The sequence below is a fragment of the Tasmannia lanceolata genome, unplaced genomic scaffold (assembly GCF_043159265.1).
Source record: "Tasmannia lanceolata isolate RefF3 unplaced genomic scaffold, GAP_Taslan_0.1 ptg000018l, whole genome shotgun sequence".
NCBI classification, from domain to species: Eukaryota; Viridiplantae; Streptophyta; class Magnoliopsida; order Canellales; family Winteraceae; genus Tasmannia; species Tasmannia lanceolata.
This window is the reverse complement of record NW_027518695.1, coordinates 6,943,146-6,962,948: the sequence shown is the minus strand read 5'-3', so window position 1 is coordinate 6,962,948 and position 19,803 is coordinate 6,943,146. Positions and strand designations below refer to the sequence as shown.

The 19,803-nt window shown below is 37.2% G+C and overlaps 2 protein-coding genes across 6 annotated transcripts; both read left to right on the top strand.

Moving 5' to 3' along the window:
- Positions 1-2,105: 2,105 nt before the first annotated feature.
- LOC143851387 (putative membrane protein At1g16860) lies at positions 2,106-8,304 on the top strand. Of its 4 annotated transcripts, XM_077360794.1 has the most exons (6): positions 2,106-2,257; positions 2,351-2,448; positions 4,993-6,081; positions 6,485-6,640; positions 7,163-7,374; positions 7,898-8,304. In XM_077360794.1, the coding sequence occupies exons 3-6, from the start codon at positions 5,188-5,190 to the stop codon at positions 8,088-8,090; spliced, it is 1,455 nt and encodes a 484-aa protein (XP_077216909.1). In that variant the 5' UTR covers positions 2,106-2,257; positions 2,351-2,448; positions 4,993-5,187; the 3' UTR covers positions 8,091-8,304. The 4 variants fall into 4 exon arrangements, with proteins under 4 accessions (XP_077216909.1, XP_077216908.1, XP_077216910.1 ...); XM_077360793.1 differs by lacking the exon at positions 2,106-2,257 and having other exon boundaries at positions 2,273-2,448; XM_077360795.1 differs by lacking the exons at positions 2,106-2,257; positions 2,351-2,448 and adding an exon at positions 2,492-2,713.
- A 4,770-nt stretch (positions 8,305-13,074) lies between these two features.
- LOC143851601 (beta-glucuronosyltransferase GlcAT14A-like) lies at positions 13,075-18,040 on the top strand. Of its 2 annotated transcripts, XM_077361077.1 has the most exons (5): positions 13,075-15,000; positions 16,101-16,176; positions 16,272-16,387; positions 17,181-17,361; positions 17,461-18,040. In XM_077361077.1, the coding sequence occupies exons 1-5, from the start codon at positions 14,478-14,480 to the stop codon at positions 17,711-17,713; spliced, it is 1,149 nt and encodes a 382-aa protein (XP_077217192.1). In that variant the 5' UTR covers positions 13,075-14,477; the 3' UTR covers positions 17,714-18,040. The 2 variants fall into 2 exon arrangements, with proteins under 2 accessions (XP_077217192.1, XP_077217191.1); XM_077361076.1 differs by having other exon boundaries at positions 17,181-18,040.
- Positions 18,041-19,803: the final 1,763 nt, after the last annotated feature.

Here is a 19,803-nt window from a genome sequence, read left to right as displayed (position 1 = left end):
AAGCACTAGGGGAGTCAACGGATCCACTTCGGGTCGGATCCACCTATGTCACAGTCACGATCCATTCAAATTCCTTATCAGTCGGGTCGGAGTCGGATTGTTCTTCGGATCCTACTTTCCACGTCATGATCACGGTCAATTTTAATTCGGACCATCCATCGGAGTGTCCTATTATGTCCCACTAAGCTAAGTAAACAATTAATTTTAAAAAAAATAGATAGAATGGCAGTCCACTATTAGTGTGGCTCTATGCATTTTCTTCAAGTAAATTAAAAATTTGTCTATGATTAATCTATGTGTATAATAATGCTTGTAAACAATAAAACTAATCAAAATTACATACACAAATATAATGTATCACTATTATCAAAGAATATGATGCATAAAGAACAAAACCCCTCTCTCTTTTCCTTCGTGAAAGTATGAAATGAAACGACTGAAATGAGTGAAATCTCATTCCCATCCGATTCATTAAGTGATAAAGATGTTTTGACCAAAATACCCTTCATAGAATGGTTAGCATTAACAAAATTTGGAGGGTATTTTTGTAAACCATTTCGGATCGTGACTATCCAATGGGCATCTGTGGTGTGTCCATACACAATCCAAAATTTTTCGGATCCCAGATTTGATGATCCGAAATATGCCCATGGATCCTATTCATATGTTTAGATCCCGTTCATTAACATTCGGATTCGGACAATCCATAGGACCGTCTGGATCCATTGACACCCCTAGCAAGCACTAACGTCCGCCCACACCCACCGGCGGATCACGGGTACGGGTATTTTTTTTCGCGGGTATTGAAATTGGTACCTGTACCCTTACGGGCCGGGTGTACCTGCGGGTAGGGGTCCCATTTTGCCGGGTCTACTCCTGTGAGTCAATGAACTGCTTTTAGGGAATAAACTACTTTATTACCGATTTATGGGGTTGGATCGGCGATTTATCGGGATGCCGTTTTCCGACACACTTGGTTAACACATCGTTATCCTGTGGGGACTAGGTAGCGGCGGTAGTGGTGCAAAAACAAAAACGAAGAGTGAGTTCCGTGAAATGTCCGAAACACCCTTGATTATTTGACAGGACCATCACAAACAAAATGTCCAAAACGCCGCTGATGGCTGTAGTAGCATCATTCAGAACCAACCCAACCGTTTTTTAGGAGAAACATCACTTCCCTCCGAAATTACCAAATTACCCACAGCTAAGCACAGCACGTTGTCGGTTGACCGAAGACAGATCAAAATTACCCGGATGGCTGGATCTCCCTCATCTTTGCAGAAATTATAAAATGAGGATACTGATACTGGCACTATTTTAAATAATTGCCCAAACTCACCTGGTCTTTTCTTTAATTTTTAATTGGATTCTTAGAGCTTTTTAAATAACATTTGACTGCTGTTCAAATAATAAAAGACAAGAAAAGTTAGTACAATTATCAAAACATAGTGGTGGTAACATAAGTAGCCTTTTCATTAAAACATAGGATGATCCATTTGATGGACCACAATGTAAATAGGTTGTCTCCAAATAATCATTTCCATAGGATGATCTCAATCCTCCGGTCTATAAAAGTTTCTATGGTAAGCAGTTTCTCTATAGATCAGAGGGCTAAGAATATCATGTGGGAATGATATTTTGTAGACAACCTATTTAAGTTGTGGATCATCAAATGGACAATTTGGATCATCATATATGGAATCAGCTATACAGTGCTTTTTGAAAAAATATTGGGTCTCTTCGGATGCCACATGCCTGGCATCTTTAAGCAATTTCCAAGCAAAAAATCACTTTTCTTCAATTTTATGATGCTTGGTTGCCAATGTAGCATCGAACTTCCTGGAGACTACCATTCAAGTTTCAAAGGTAATAATTGCATGTCTGGTGACATGGCATCAATGTCCCCTCCCCGTACTTTCCAAGTCAAATTTCTCATCAAAAAAGGATGAATTTGGCTTGGAAAATGATGCTCTCTCATCTCCTTTTATATTTGTAATGACACCCCCCCCCCCCCCCCCCACTGCTCTAGAAGGTTTGCATACAAACACTACTTATCACTATTCTACCACCAGGTAAATTATAGGTAAACCCAATGTTTGTCTCCTCCCAATTGAATACTTATTATACATTTATACCACTAATCTACAAAGTAAAGTACCTGTATCCAAACAGGAAAATCACACGAAAATGGTGGGTAAGGTCATGGTAGGTTTGATTGTTAACAAAGATATGAGGGTAATTGGGTCATTAAAAGGTAAAGAGTGTACAAATGGAGACAGGAAGATGTGAAGTGTTTTTCAAAATATCTATTTTTAATTTTTTTTTAGTTCTGCTGGATGTTTTGTAGGTGACAACCAGTCAAAAAGCTCGATAGTGATGTCGATCGATCTCAACTTATGGCCATTTCTTGTCTCCCCTTGATAGGCCATGTTCCCAATTTTAAAGGTATGAAAATTTCTTCATTTCCTTCTTTTCTTCCTCTCTGTGTTTTTTCCTTTATTTTTCTGTAAGCTCTGAATCTGAAGTTAGGAGTTTAGATCTTTCAACTCTGCTTGTTTCCATAGAATGAGAATGTGGGTATTTTTGTATCGGAATTTGTGATTCGGGTTCTGCTTTTTTCTGTCCTTTTTCTACTTTGGGGGTCTGAATCTCGAACTAGGGTTTTCGATCTCTCTCTCATTTTGCTTTCCTTTCACGGAAACTGAAATGGGTATGTTTTTCTCTTCATTTGGGATATGGGTTCTGTTTCTCGTAATCTATATGTTGGAAATGTTAGGGTTTTGTTAGTATTTTGATTAAATATAGGGTTTTTTGTTTGTTTGAAGTTCTGAATGTTAGAAATGGTAGGATCTCTGTGAATTGCTTTTCTAATATTTACGATCTTTCACATTTTTCGTGGTTTTGCTGTAAATTGGATCATATGTTTGTTTTGCTTGGTTACCTATTTTTTGAATCCCACATATCCAAAATGGTAGGGGTTTTTGCAAATTGGAGCTGTTTTAGTAGTAACACGTATCATTCATAAAGAAAAAAGAAAATTCATTTTCATCATTTTCTTGTTTTCTGTAGGTTTTTAATCTTTCCCCTTGATTTGTTTAGCTTAAAATTGGATCTTGGGTGGGTTTTGCTTCTGCATTTGGTGTCCGGGTAACTGTTTGTGCTCCCAGATGTTGTAGATAAATAGTGGTGTTTATTTATCTGTTATTGTGTGCATACGTCTGCGGGTTTTAATCCTGTCCTTTTGCTCATTTTTACTGGGAATTAGATCATGGGTTGGGTGCATTAGTTTCTTGTTTGAAGTTCGGAATATGTTTGTTGGGTTTCATATATGAAAATATTGATATTCTGTTGAAGTCTCTCAGTGTATATGGTCTTGATTTTCCCCCTTTTTCTTTTTTTTTTGCTATAGAGAATGTAAGTATCTTTTGTTTCTTTATTTGGAATGGGGATTCTGATTTTCAGATCCTTTTTTTAAAAATGGTATAGTTCTACCAATTCTAGTGTTTGATCTTTCTCATTTTGCTCGAAAATTGAACACAGGATTTTGATATGGATTTTGAGTTTTGATTTTCAAATTACAGATGTTGTTTAGTTGGCTTTTATGAATATAGCAAATTAGAAGATTTTCAATTCGGGTCATTTTGTTGGAAATGGAGATCTCGGTATAAATTTTGTCGCTTGATTTGGAGAATGAGTTTGGTTCTTATCTTTCAGATAGAAATTACTGGGTGCTTCAAATTCTTGAGGTTCTGCAAAATTTGATTTGGGGAATCCTTCTCCGTGGATAGGGTTCTGGGTATCTTTTGTTTCTTGCTTTAGACTTTTGTTCCTGGTCTCTTTATTTGATCTTAGTTCTGGTTCTCACATTATTCTCAAAATGACTGATTTTGTGCAAGTCCTTGCATTCTTGTTGGGGCTTTATGATTGTGATCAGCTGCTTATTTTCAGGAATGATAGTCTGTTGGTTGCCGTTTTGGAGTTTTTTCTTAGCAATTTTTTTTTATTCCCTTGGATAAAATATACACGGGGTTAGTTTCCATTTTCCTCATTTTTTGTTGTCAACACTCAACAGTATATCTGAGGTTTTGTCTTGATTTCTTTTGCTGTTTGTGGTGTGGTCTGGTTTCTGTTTTCTGTTTTCTGTTTTCTGTTTGATCTATATTGATGGAAATGAAAGATAATCATCAGATTTAAGGTGCTGTTATGTTAACTTTGTCTGGTTCTACAAGTATTACTTCTTATTTTATGCATTTAATGTTTAGTTCTTGACATTAAAGACGTTGGATGGCTGTCCTGGCAGAATTTCTTTAAGTTCTCATTTGCAATAAGCTGTTTTGCATGATGAATTAGGATATGATCTTAAAAATTTCTTCCCTCCATTGGTTTTTGTTTCTTGAGCTGTTTTGCGACTAATTCTTTTGTACTTTTGGATATTTTGATTATTTTTATAATGGTAGGTGATGTTTTCATTGTTCTTTCCTTCCCCTTTTGTAGTTGCAGCTTTTCTCTATTCACCTCCCTCTTAGTTTCTTATTTTGCTATTTCTTATTGTAGTCAGTGAAGCTGCGGAATTGGAATTTTTCTTCTTTAGTAAATGAACTTTGCCTGCCCCCATGGATTGAGGAATATGTTGACTGTTCATGCAAACTGGTTTCTGAGATACCGACATGATTTGACACAGAAAAGTTTAAGTTTATCTGTCTGAACATAATGTGCTTGTAACTTGAATGAATGCCCAGAGTTCCATTGGTCTAGAACTTTGTGATCTCTCTGTGTAAATGTTTCTATAAAGACTATAAGTGCTTGAGGAATAATGGTGGTGGAGGTCTGATTCATCGTAAAAGCTCAGTTGTTTTAAACAATATGCCACTGCCCCTTTTTGTTTAAATATCGTATGGCTTTACTCTTTTAAGTTTGATGGACATGTGTGGACATATATCTTGCACACTTAAATATCATCTGATGAGCTCCATGGTTTTTTTTTATCAGAATGTCTTTTGAGTCCCACATCAAGGCACTGAGATTTTGTTGTTGTTTCTACCCAATCATGCTGATGCCATTGGATGTAGATCCCCTACTCTTATTTGGTGCTCCCGAGTCATAGTTGTAGCAGTTGGGTTCATAAGGGGAGTAATTGGTAGTTTTCAGCTTGTCGATTTTCGTCGGATCTTTTGATTAATCTTGATGGGTTCCAGATTCCCATCCCACCAGCTCAGCAATGGCCTCTACGTATCGGGGCGACCGGAGCAGGCAAAGGAAAGGCCTCCAACCATGAGCTCCACGGCTATGCCATACACGGGTGGAGATATCAAGAAATCTGGTGAACTTGGAAAAATGTTTGATATTCCTGTAGACAGCTCAAAGTCAAGGAAGTCTGGGCCTATAGCTAACGCTCCTTCAAGGACCGGATCATTTGGAGGCGCTGCTTCACACTCGGGACCAATTATGCCCAATGCTGCGGCTCGGGTGAGTTATTCTACTTCTGGTTCTGCTTCGATGGTCACGGGAGGATCAAGTAGACAGAAGTCTAATTCGGGCCCACTTAATAAACATGGGGAGTCAGTTAAAAAGTCATCAGGACCTCAATCTGGAGGGGTCAACCCAGCTGTGCGTCAAAATTCTGGACCTCTCCCACCAGTTCTCCCTGCCACAGGGCTCATTACCTCTGGGCCTATTTCTTCCGGGTCACTTAATTCATCTGGTGCCCCTCGGAAAGTATCTGGTCCGTTAGACTCTCTTGGGTCTCTCAAGCTACATAGTGCTTCTATAGTTCACAATCACGCCGTCACTAATCTCAGCCAGGAGGATGACTATTCCTTCAAGAGGGGCTTCCCCAAGCCAATATTGTGGTCGGTGATTTTGCTTTTTGTGATGGGATTCATTGCTGGTGGTTTCATACTCGGAGCTGTCCGCAATGCCGTTCTTCTTATTGTTGTCGTGGTTCTCTTTGTCGCCGTGGCTACAGTTTTCACTTGGAATACTTATTGGGGAAGGAGAGGTATCACTGGTTTCATTGCCCGTTATCCCGATGCCGAGCTTAGAACTGCTAAAAATGGGCAATATGTCAAAGTTTCTGGGGTATGTAGCCTCTTGAGGAATATGGCAGAATGCACTAAAAATTTAACCTTTAGTACTTCATACGGCTCTTTTAGAGGGGTGGGCCTGTTTAATTCTATGTGTTTTGTTGCTAACACTACATGTGGATTAAAATGGTAGGTAGTATATAGCATGTGCTGATCTGTTGTATTTCCTTTTGAACTTCCATCTTTATACAGTATTGTATTTTCTGTGCAATAATTTTATGCTATTTGTCACCATTTAAAAAAAAAAAAATTTTATGCTATTTCTGTAATTTTTATGATATTTATGCGTGATAAATGCTCTTCCAGTCTTTGTAGATTTTAAATATTAGTTTAAATGTGCTTCACTTCTAGTGATTAGTGTCAATTCATTATGTGACATGGACTTAAATCCCTTGCAGGTAGTTACATGTGGAAATGTGCCCCTTGAGTCATCCTTCCAAAAGGTTTCTAGATGCGTATACACCTCTACAAGTTTATACGAATACAGGGGATGGGATTCAAAGGCTGCCAATGCCACACATCGCCGTTTTACCTGGGGACTCCGATCTTTAGAGGTGGGTTAGCTAAACTATCATTTCAGTCAGGTTTAACATGTTCTTTAACATAAGTTCTCACATTTTTTTTTTCTTTATTTTGGAACAATAAAAGACTCCTTAGAGAAAATAAGAACATATTACAAAGGGGCAGATGTGTCCCACAATAAGTGGGAAATTATATATGCTGCCCCTTTTTTTACTGGGGACAGCCCCCTCTAGTGTATCTGATGAATTTTGTATATTTATCTTCAATGTCAATGCTTGTAGGGATTCTTTTTTGAGGAGTGAATTCTCAGTTCACCGTTAGCTTTGACTGTCAATTTTATTATATATATATATATATATATATATATATATATATATGAATTCAGATTATGGTGACGAGGAATCCTGTGTCCTTTATCTGCACTTTTTTAAATTGTGAAGAGGACATTGTGCTCTTTGGCTTTCTTTGAAAAGAATTCATTTGCCTAGGTTGTTCTCTTGGTTTTCATGTATTTATCGGACAGTCATTTTCATTCTGATTTTGGATTGTGGCAGAGGCATGTCGTCGACTTTTACATCTCTGATTTTCAGTCTGGATTGAGAGCATTGGTTAAAACTGGGTATGGTGCAAGGGTAACTCCATACGTTGATGAGTCCATTGTTGTTGACATCAATCAGAAGAACAGAGAATTCTCTCCAGAATTTATCAGATGGTTGGGGGAAAGGAACCTTTCAAGTGATGATCGTGTAATGCGGATGAAAGAAGGGTAATCTCAACTCCTTTACTAGCATCTATACTAGATCCTCAACTTTGTATTTCATGTGTCCTATTTGTCATCTTGGACTTTTTGAATTTTTCAACAAAATCACCTCTTAACCATACATTTTCTTATCTTTTTTTGTTCTTATGTTGTGGTTGCCCTATAATATTTTGAGTCTGACTTACCGGTGTTCCAGACCCATGAATCTCAAATGTTACCATTTAAGAGTAAATTTTTTTGAGTGGCGATAATTTCTCATTATTACATGATCATTAACCGTTACAAAAAAAAGGAGCAAGAAAATTTTCCTGGTCATTTGTTGTTTCGGAAGAACAGGTGTCTGGCAGTGATATATTGGACCAGTCATCGATCTTATGCGTATTGTTCATTGTAGTCTAGCTTATCTGAATATGGGAATTAGGACGAGTGCATTTTTTATCGTTCAGAGGATAACAAACTGAGCATTTTGTTTGCCGCGTCGTCCGATTGGTATTTCTATTGACTATGCTTCTATTTTTTCTGACTCTAGGTATATAAAAGAAGGAAGCACTGTTAGTGTAATGGGAGTAGTCCATAGGAATGATAATGTGCTTATGATAGTCCCTCCCCCCGAACCCTTCTCCACTGGATGTCAATGGGCTAAGTGTATCCTTCCCGCAAGTCTTGAAGGGATTGTTTTGAGATGTGAAGACGCTTCAAAGATCGATGTCATACCAGTGTAGGCGCTTGTGTTGTAGAGGTATGCACAGTTTGGGAATTTATTTGTTTGGTTGTTGATGCTGATGATGATGATGATGATGGGCCTTAAGCTAGAGGTGGTATTTTCAACTTGGGTGTATAGTTTGTGTTTTCTTTCTCTTATCAAATTTTAATGTTCGAAAGCTTTTGTAATGAGGATGGCTTGATTGATATAATGGATGTTTATCTGTTTGAAGAGGAGAGAGAGTGTGGGTTGGCTTTTTGTTGAGAAATGTTTTGAGTTGTTCTGACAAATCTTTAATTGTCATTTTCTCAAAATACCTCCTTAACTCATTATTGATCAATAGTCTCTTCATCTCTCACCCTTCCTGGCCCTCTCTTACCGCTTGATAAACTAATATTCCATGGAAAAAAAATATTCATGGCTGCCAAACGTGGCCTAACTACAATAATTGAACATGTGCTAAACAATATAAAAATAAGAAAATATGCATGGTTTAAGATGAAAGAGACTACCTAAACTAAAGAAAGAATAAAAGACAGTAAGATCTTGAAAACTAACAGTACATTATTAAGCAAGTCTACAAGATAAAACACACAAGCAAGATTACTAAGAAACTACATGAGAAAATGATATTTACACAAATACATCCGACGGAGGAACAAAAGAAAATGACCAGATAAATCAATCTTGGGTACAAAAAAATAAATGCAAATAACTAGAAAAATCAAACAAAAAAAGGAAATAAATATTAATGGAGAACACAAGATATTTAAGTGATTTGTCATGTTCAATGGTGATCAAACAACTTTCACTCTATTCAGAGATTATAATACTGTAGTCATAGGGTGCACATGAATATACCTATGATATAATTCGAGGGGATTTGCTAGGGACCATCGCATAAAGGCGTTCTGCGGCTGGCTGTTGCGTGTGAGAGCAACCACACAGGCCCACTTTTTAGCAGATTTTGTCTTATTCATTTAATACATCTGAGGTTGCTGCTCTAACATGCAACAGCCAGCCGAAATACCTTTCTGCGATGGTCCCTAGCAAATCCCTAATTGGAGACAAAATTATACAAAGGGATTGTCTAGGAAATTTCCCGAAAGTAATTTTGTGACCCCTGTCTATTTTTCAGCAGAGAAGTGCCACCTCACATTAATTAAATGAATAAGACAAATTTAAATCTGAGGTGGCTCTTCTCTCTTGAAAAAGAGAGGACCAGGTAATGGTTTCCTACGAAATTGACTATATAAAAATCACCCTTACTTCAGCACTGATGAAGGGGACCCGCTGATGACCTCTTCTTCCAAACTCATGTCATATAAAAAGGAGACATCGTTCAATTTTTTCTCACTCGTTACATGCTACAAGTGAAGAAGCGGTTATTTAAGCACTTAATAAAACTTTTAAAAACAATACCCTTATCATCTACTTATTCGCTGTGTATTTCTTTAATCAGTGATTGATTATACACACATCTTTTCTATGAAAACTATACTTTCAATCGCATCTACTACATTAAGAAAACAATAAAAGGCATTTCTTTTAGGGCAGTGATAAATCGACTCCCCAAATGGATAAATCAACTCCCCATGTGTCTTTCTCTCTCCTCTTTCTCTCTCCAACCTAGAGGAGAGAGAAAGACACATGGGGAGTCGATTTATCATTTTGGGGATTCGATTTATCACTCCCCTTTCTTTTATTATCACGTCATATTTTATAGGGAAATGATATCAACACTCAAACTTTTTAATAACAGGCGCTCAACTCTCTTATCGTTTAGTATTTAAAGGGCTGTCAGAAGGATGTTACAGTTTTCAAAAAGCTCTTTCAAGCCCTTTAAATACTAAACGGCAAGAGACTTGAGCGCCTCTTATTATAACATGTGAGTGTTGATATCATTTCCCATTTTATATTAGGAAAACACTTTTAAAACTGAGCTAAGGTTGCAAAAATAAGGGTTGCATTCACACTTTCAACGAGCTCAACAAGGCTTGAAGGGTTCAACTAAACCTCTTTTTTTTTTTTTTTTTTTACTTGTAGATCCTTTTTAGGTACCGTCATTCATGACGTGAATTGAACAAAATTTCATTAACTATAGATCTAAAAGACAGGTTCAAAATCGATATCATATACTTTTATAATGAGTTCTTTTCTATGTTATGTCATTTAGAAGGTGTATGGCTAAATAGGGTCCCTCCTATGGTTGATCAGAACCGTTTATTTGATAGGCCTTGGTTTAGATACCTTATGACCCAAATATCAAGCCAATCATCTAATTAAATCAAGTCTAACATCAAATAATATGCAATTTTTGTTGCGGAACTTAGGTTTTATACATATATAGGGATTTGCTAGGCAATTTTGTGGAAAGCCATTTTAGGCTGACTTTTGCGTGAGAGAACAGCCATGTTAGAATATGTGGGATCCAACGGTTGGATTGGGTTAAGATCTCACCGTTGGATCATCTTGGAGGTAGATTGGGTAAATTGGCTAAATGAAGCAACTAGATAAATTAGCCGAGTGGATTAGAAAAGGCAAGCAAGAGAGATTAGGAAAGTAGATTTGATTAGGTTAGATTAGAATATTCTAGTGTTATCTCTTTCCATAGTTGTCTTGATTTATTTCTATGTTTATTATTAAAGTGCTCAATAAAAGCACCAATGGATTCTCTTTGTAAGCATCCAAGATTAGTGAAATTTAATTTTCTGTTATTTTACAGCCACATAGGCTCATTTTTTATTCATATGAGATGGCTGTTCTCTCATGCAAAAGTCAGATGTGAAATGGCTTTCCGCAAAATCACCTAGCCAATTCCACAAATATGTAATACAGCAGGACAATGTTTTGATAATGGGACTAATTCACCTTCTTTTATATCTTTTAATCAGCTGTAAAAGGCTATCAAAAAGCTCTTCCAGCAGCCAATAGGAGAGGTGTAAAACAAAGTGAGTCATCCCATTATCAAAACATAGTCGTGCCAATATCGATTCCCTATATATTAAGAATGCTAAACAGGTGGGAATCCTTGCAAAACCGGGCTACAAGGGCACACCCATTGGACCATCTCATCAGAGTGCATTTATAATGGCACATAAAAATATAAAATTAAAGGAATAATAAATGTACTTTGGTTCATAAGGGATATATGTCTATGGTTAATAAATTCACTGCTAAAAATACACATTATTGGTATTTAGGATTGCATGATTGGCATGTTTTTCTTAGTGGGCGGAGATCGAAAGCCAGACCTATCAAATGGACGGTTCAGATCATTCAAATTGAGACCCCCTCTACCATAGTCAGCCTACCTCATTGTTTGTTTTACAATAAGGTCGTGACCTACCAAAGTACCAAGCGTTAGTCTAACTCTAAATTGATTAAATGTGGCTCCCACTTATAAAAATGAAAATATTAAACGGGTCCCATTCCTTCAAAATAAGTGTGTGGGACCCATCCTTTTGGGAATAAATTCGCATTCAAACAATCAAATTGGGTCATCCAATGGGGATAAATTTTATTCAATTTGATTTACATGGTAAGACCCTCTAAGATAAAGAACTCGATTAGCTTCATTTCATTGGATTATTTACTCTCTTTTTTTGAAGTTCAATGCAATGAAGAGTTGAAAGCATTCCCCATTCCTTGAAAATAATTGTGTGGGACCCATCCTTTTAGGAATGTTTAGGGCTGACAACGGGGCGGGGCTGGGCCGAATGTTGCATTCCATGTCCCCGTCCCCGCTTCGGAGATTGCGGGGAATCCCCGTCCCCGCCGGGGAAAAAATCCCCATACAATTCCCACCCGATGAAATAAGAAATGTGAGAACTACTTACATACAGAATATAAGACAAACTTAAATCATAATCATATTTTTATGGAAAATGATATTTGCACAACCTCAGTTGTCTTTGATTCATTAATTTGCTCCTGAAAGCTTTTGGGAAATGAAATGATCATTTGATAGATCTTCAAATTTTAAATAAGTTATTTTTTATGATGCAAGGTGCTAGTAATGAATCGGCGCGGGGCGGGGCGGATCAGGGCGGGGCCCAAGGTCCTCCCCGTCCCCTCCCCGAACGGGGCGGGGCGGGGCGGATCTCCGGTTTTCCGAGTTAAATTGCCAGCCCTATTCGCATTCCAACAATCAAATTGGGTCATCCAATGGGGATAAATTTTATTCAATTTGATTTACATGGTAGGACCCTCTAAGATAAAGAACTCGATTGGCTTCATTCCATTGGATTAGTTACTCTCTTTTTCTTTTTTTTTCAAGTTCAATGCAATGAAGAGTTGAAAGCATTCCCCAAATTATTTTAAATTTTCTAAATTCTCATTTTATGCTCTTTTTCATTTTTATATTTTATTCTTTTTATGTTGTCCACATGATCCAAGGCTGTTGATATTATTTATTTACTCCTCTTTAAATATGATAATTAAATATATGGTTTGTTTATATTTTTATTGTTTGACATGCAACATTGAACATCACTGTCATTGTGAAATGACATAATTAAACGTAATTTAATGGGAATTGCTAGGCAATTTCGCGGCAAGCCATTTCCTGGGTCACTTTTGCAGGAGAGAACAGCCACAGAGGCTCACTTTTTAGCAGATTTTGTCTTACTCATTTAACCTCAGATCTTGTCTAATTCATTTAACCTCATGAGACAAAATCTGCTAAAAAGTGAGCCTGTGTGGCTGTTCTCTCCTGCAAAAGTGAGCCAGGAAATGGCTTCCCGAGAAATTGCCTAGCAAATCTATTAAATAAAATGTATTTTCGAATCTATTCAACCTTACATACCCTCCCTGTGTTGATATTGGCATTCCTCTTTATTTTATACTTTATAAAGTCGGAGTGCCAATATAAAAAAACTAATTCCCATGCACATGCCTCTCCCTCTCTTTGTTGACACGACCTCTTCAAAAAAAACTATAATACCTTCCTCTTTAACATGAAAAGTCAATAACACCGCCAAATCTCTCTCTCTCTCTCTCTCTCTCTCTCGGCCTGCAAACAACGACAATCTGCCAAAGATGAAAACCGCCTCGGCATCTTCTCTCTCTTACTATTTTAAAACAAAACCTGTCGTTTAAACATCACTTTCTTTGGTTACTTTGCTTTGCTTATATTCTACCTCACTTTCTATTTTTCTTGAATTAATTCCTAATTCCCATCTTAGCAACTTTCCGAGATTGCCAATCTTGATTTTTTTTCTTTGAATGGGATTGCCAATCTTGCTTTCTTTCCCTTACTATTTACCTCTTATTGCCCAAATCGGATAGATTCTTCAAAAATATCCCCACCCTTTTGATCTTCTTGTATGATCGTTGATGGGTATTTCAATTTATGGGTTCTACTGAAGTATATGAATCTTTATGAGAGCAGATTTGTGGAGTAAGATTGGTGTAGGTTTCTCATTGTTTTGTTTTGGTAGAAATTGAGTTTCTAAGTCGCAGATTAATTGTGTTGACTTTGATTTTGGATTAGTTTGGATTGCAGAGTGCAAAATGAATATAGAATTTAGGACTTGTTTGTATGTTTTGGTTTATTTAGATCAGATTTGAGTTTCAAGGTTTCGCGGTGATCCTGAAATTTTATGGGCGGAGTACATCCGCCTGATGGGATTATTTCATGCATTGTCTGTTTGTGTGGATAGTTCTGTTAGGGCCCGTTTGGATGCCGAGAAGATTTTGATTTGAAATTCTCACATTTGCAGCCCGATTTGAGTTTCAAGGTTTCGCGGTGATCCTGAAATTTTATGGGCGGAGTACATCCGCCTGATGGGATTATTTCATGCATTGTCTGTTTGTGTGGATAGTTCTGTTAGGGCCCGTTTGGATGCCGAGAAGATTTTGATTTGAAATTCTCACATTTGCAGCCCTTTTTGCGTTGACATTTGGATCCCGATCAAATCCTTAAATTTCCAATTCAGCGACTGACAGTGAAAAAGATCAGATTTCCAAATAAGCTGTGGAAATAAGAAATTGGAAATCCACGGATCTGGCAGTTTCCTTCACCCTCTTGGCTCCTCAACCTCTCCCCTGCAGCAGGAATTACCCCTTTACCTCTCTGTCTCCCTCAACATGAGCTGGCAGATCTATTCATTTTGTACTGAAAACTCAATTCCAAATCCAAATACAAAATCTGAGGTATCCAAAGGGGCCCTTAGTGATTTCAAAATAAAAAAGTTTTTGAAAATGATTATTGAAAATAAAAAAGTTTTATTTTGCAAAAAAATGGGTTTTCTGGCAGAGGTGTAGAAAAGTCCCCAGGAAGACTAAAAGTCTAGTCTCACATTGGAAAGTAAGAAAAGTTCTTGACAATCTCCTATTTTCTCAACGATTTTTCATCATCTCCACTGTCAAGATTTTCTAGAAAGTTAGAGTGGGTCCTGATCCAATGAGGATATTTAGATTTTCCCAATGGATTTTAGGTTTTTCCATCGCAATTTTTGTTTTTGTGATTGGTTTATTGGTATTGGGTGCTTTTTCGAGCTCCTTTCTGCACGACCAATTCTTGGGTACAAGTGAGGAGTTTGAATTTGTGAATAGAGTTCCATCAAAGGGGTCTGGAAATCCTCCTATTTTTTCTTATTATATTTCGGGCACTCGCGGTGACAGTGCGAAGATTTTGAGGTTGTTGAGGGCAGTTTATCATCCAAGGAACAGGTACCTTTTGCATCTGGATGCTGGTTCTTCGAGTTGGGAGAGAACTAAATTAGCCCTCTCAGTTAAATCTGAAAGGGTTTTCAGAGCTTTCCGAAATGTCGATGTGATCGGCCAATCTTATGCAGTTGATCAGATAGGTTCATCTGCTCTTTCTGCCACACTCCACGCAGCTGCAATTCTACTGAAAATTAGCATGGATTGGGATTGGTTTATCACTTTGAGTGCTTCTGATTATCCAATTATTACTCAAGATGGTAAGCTGATACAATGGCTTTTGTTTCTATTACTTTATATTTTTAATTAATTCAGACAAATATCTATATAAACATGCTGGATTTCTGCTTGGTTTGGTTGTAGAAGCTGAAAACTGGAGGTTCAATGGATTAAATCCTATGTTTATATCTTATATGATGTCTAGCAATCTGATTCTTGCTATTGCTCTAATTAGAGGAAACAATACAATGCTGGATTTTGACAATTAGTGGCATATTGGGTATCTTTGAATCTGGATTGGTTCTTTTTTTTTTTCTAACTAGTTTATTGATAAAAGAGAAACAAACAACTAAACAGGGCCACATATCAATTCTCTTCCTTCCCAGAATAGCTAAATATGGCCATTCCTTTCCTTCAATAAGATTGGAGTTTGAACAGTGGGTCTGATTTAGATGACATTTTAATATCTCCAAAAGGTGCTCGTCTAATACAAATCTAAGTAGTTTAAGGCCTAGCCTAACGTGTTCCATCAGTCCTAGGGCTTTTGACGTATTGGTTAGGTACTAAACATTCAGTATCAGAGCCAACACTATGTCTCATGTTCGAGTCACAGAAGAGGGCACCAGTGAAAAGGGCTACGAGCAACTTGTGAAAAGGACTACGTCTCATGTTCGAGTCACAGAAGAGGACACCTGTGAAAAAGGGCTATGAACAAATTGTGAAAAGGACTACCTAGAGTAACTAGAATGAAAGCCATCACAGAATGGGCCACTGACAGAAAAGCTGACCCATGAAAAGGAGCCTCAAGAACATCTAGAGTGAAAGCAGCCACAAAGTAGGCCATCGAGGCGGTCAGCTGCAGAGCGTCGTGGAATGTTATAATCTTAAGTGGTTTAAGGCCTAGCCTAAATATGTTCCATCAGTCCTGGGGCTTTTGGCATAATAGTTAGGTACCTAACAGAATCTTTATAAGCTTTGAAAACTGGAACTACTTAGTAGCATGGTTGGGCAACGTGTAAGTTGAGTACCCACTTATTTATACTATCTTTGTTTTTCAGAAATATTCAAATGTTTGTTGACACTGTTTAAATCATAGTTTCTGTTGAAGTTCATGCTGTAATCTTGTTGTACTTATTTGCAGATCTCCTTCATGTTTTCACTTCTTTACCGAGGGATCTGAACTTTATTCATTACACAAGTAATATAGACTGGAAAGAGTGAGTATTATTGAAGCGTAAGAGCTGGTTTTCTGATTTATCTTTTCTATTTTTGAACCTTACAGACACTGAATAATCAACTAAAAATCATGCAGGTATGTTAGGATTAATCAAGTCGCTGTCGATCCTAATCTTTATTTGTCGGATAATACCCCAATCTTTTATGTTAAGGAAATTAGAGATACACCTGATGCCTTCAAGATTTACACAGGTCAGTTCCCCCCTATACATCCAACTATCCAAGTATTTTGAACTAATTGTATCGTGTTTTTATCTCGGTAGCAATTTCTTGTTCCACTAAAAGATATACCATATTTTAAGCTCAAGACACTTGCTTATAAGTAAGCCACAAGATAAGAATCGAGCTGATTATAGAAATTTTTTCCATTTTCAGTAGAACTGTGATATGAGACTAATTTGAAATTCACTGGGATCGATTCCCAGAAACAGACATTATAATTTATTCTCCATTTCAGAAAAAAGTGAAGGAAGTTTACCCAAATAAACAAATGCTACCTGAATTTTCATGAAATTGATGAACTGCCCATTCTAATTCGCAAATTTAAATTTCAAAATGGAAGATCAGCAAATGGATGCAGATATCTATCCCACTTTGACTAACCATCAGCATCATAAACTACCCATTCTAAATTTCTAATAAAAAAACAGAATTGCTGCATTGTTTTTCAATGGAATTTACAAAAAAGGGGAACCGTGTTAGAAAATGATTTCAAATAGTTCTGTTTTACAGAATTTCTGATTATTTGGGAAATTTCCACACTAGACTTAGCTTGTGACATTTTTCTAAAAAGAGGAATGCATCACCAATTTCACAAAATAAAATTTGCTTTCTGTAAATACCCCCATTTTATTCAGTAAGAAAAATGTGACTACTGGAATTTTTCATTAATCATATAGCGGGAATTTTTCTCTAGTAAAAATCTCTTATTTCATCATATGAAAAGCGAGGGACATTTTCCTTTTGTTTCTGTTGTATGCAACAGGGTCTCCATGGGTGATCCTCAGTAGGCCTTTCATGGAGTACTGTGTACATGGATGGGATAACCTCCCAAGAAAATTACTCATGTATTTTGCCAATGTAGCTTTCCCTATGGAATCCTACTTCCACACAGTCCTCTGCAACTCCCCTGATTTCCAAAATACCACAGTCAACAGTGATCTAAGGTACAGTGTTTGGGACACCCCTTCAGAGTTAGAGTCACAATTCCTCACTCTATCATCCCATTATGAGGGTATGGTAACAAGTGGGGCCGCTTTTGCCAGGCGATTCAAGGAAGGTGACCCAATTCTCCTCAAGGTGGATGAAGATATTCTTCAGTGGCCAATGGGTGGGGTGGACTGGGGAAAGTCTTTGTGTTCAGATCAAGTCGTTAATCTGAGCAGCAAGGAATTGTGCTCGAAATGGGACAACATTGATGTTATCAAGCCGGGGCCTTATGTAAAGAAGCTCGAAGCTTTGATGTCGAAGCTTGTTCAAGATCAGAAGCTAAGATCAAGAGAACACAATTCGCGATGAAGGGCAAAGAGCTCATTTTTCTGGTTTAAATGGGACTGCAACCATGGTTCTAAACTTGGCGACATTGCCAGAGAGTCAGGTGGTTGGCAGCAGAGTTTGTGAAGTGAGCTGACCCTGATGCTTGGGCATTGAGAGTGTTGGATTCCTGAGTCCGATTTTTAAACAGAGGGTCAGATTTTCAGATGGATGAGACTCTAGAGATCATCAACAGAAATGAAGTTGGATCTTCAACTATTTATTGCAGTAAGAAAGCTTAATGACATACTGTCGACTTGTTGTTTGCATTGAACTTGAATTCATTTGCACTCCGTTGGACATAAAAAAAGACATCAAATTTGTTTTATGCTCACTTTTACAACATAAAACAAATTTTACGTTCATTTTTACGTCAAAAGAAATGGAGCCTTGGAAACCAAATCAAAATTATGTAAGGAACTGGAATTATTGAGAAAATATTTACTCAGAAGATCTCTAGGCAAAGTTGTAAGTAGATGATTTACTTGTTCTCACGGGTAAGGCCCCAACACTTTAGCATGCAGTGGGCCGGGCCTAATTCTCTGACTGTTTAGTAATCAATATGGGCTGATGGCCTCTTCCGGACCAATCCAAAAGCCCACCCTACGTTCACTTAAAAAATTGGGTGGTGGGCGATCGGGCCAGATTCAGGTCCAGTTGGAAAGTTGACGTGTTTGGCTTCATCCATCTTAGCAATCAGGTCGTGTTTGGGTTCAACAGAAGTGAAGATAGATGCTAGATATGCAATTTTCAAACCTTCTTGCTTGGTAATTGTTATGTGAAGTTGCCTTCATTTAGTAGAATTATTTTCACATGTTGATATAGGCATAGAATGAGAGTGGTGATAAATTTATAAGCATGATCTACCCTGTCCAAGGTTATCTATAAAAGCAAGAACAATAAATTCTAATGAATACCGTGGTTTCCAATTAATATTAGTCATTAGATGGGAGGGTGACAAATTAATAAGATGAGAAAGCTTCTATGATTTTATTTTATTTTAATGGTAAGTAATTTCATTAAAGGTGAGAAAAGACCGAGGACGACTATACAAACAGAAAGCTTCTATGATTTCGCTCATATGAGTTACCTAGATCTATGTCGTAGAACCAAAAGATGTAAACAGGGTGGCTTGTAAAGATGACACAGACCCTAATCTTTGAAGCAAACACTAGAAAAAATGGGCATAGAATCTTTCACAAAAACAAGCACAAATGGGTACACAACTATTGATCTGATTGTAGAAATACATCAAACAAGACTTGTCTCAAGGGTTAGGAAACCAATAACTGTGAACTTTAGAGACAATTATAGGCATCCAGCCATTCCAATATAGGCATCCAATAATTCTCTCTAATAAAACACCTCAGTATTAATGGAATGGCACGAAACGAATTCATGTTTCATCCCTTAAATCGTTGTCCATAAACTAATGTGGCTTTTTCTGCCATCCATTGTGTTGTATAAAATAATAAGAACAGAACGTAGAAAACAGAACAATTGAATTTATTGGGCAAGGCACTTCTAGAAAGCTATCTTTAAGATAGTAATTTCCTACGTATAGTTGTAGATGGACTCTTGAAATTCTATCTCCAGGATACAATGCCCAACACTGAGAATTTTAACAAGACGGCACTTCTAGTATTCTCATGAATCAGAACCCACTCAGAAAAAAACTTTTAAACTTATATGAAAGAGAGAAGAGAATTACAAAAGAAGAAGATCCTAAACAAACTCGGATCGAGTCTAATTATAGACTTCGAATTGGTGCATAATGCACCCTCTCACGAAGAGACTCACACCCTCTAAAGAAGATGTGTAACTCTTTAAATATAACCGTTTAACAGATAATTGTTTCGACAATTAAAATTTAAACTGTTTGTTTAAATGACAGCTATAGCCATTAAGCTTAACCGTCTTTTTATTTCTTCTTCTTCTTCTTATATATATATATATATATAGAGTGAGAGAGAGAGAAAGAGAGAACGGTTCCTACACATATGTGTAGATAAGTTATCTACACACTAACTTAAAATTCAGTGGGGGCCACATTATTTGGGTGATCCAAACCATTC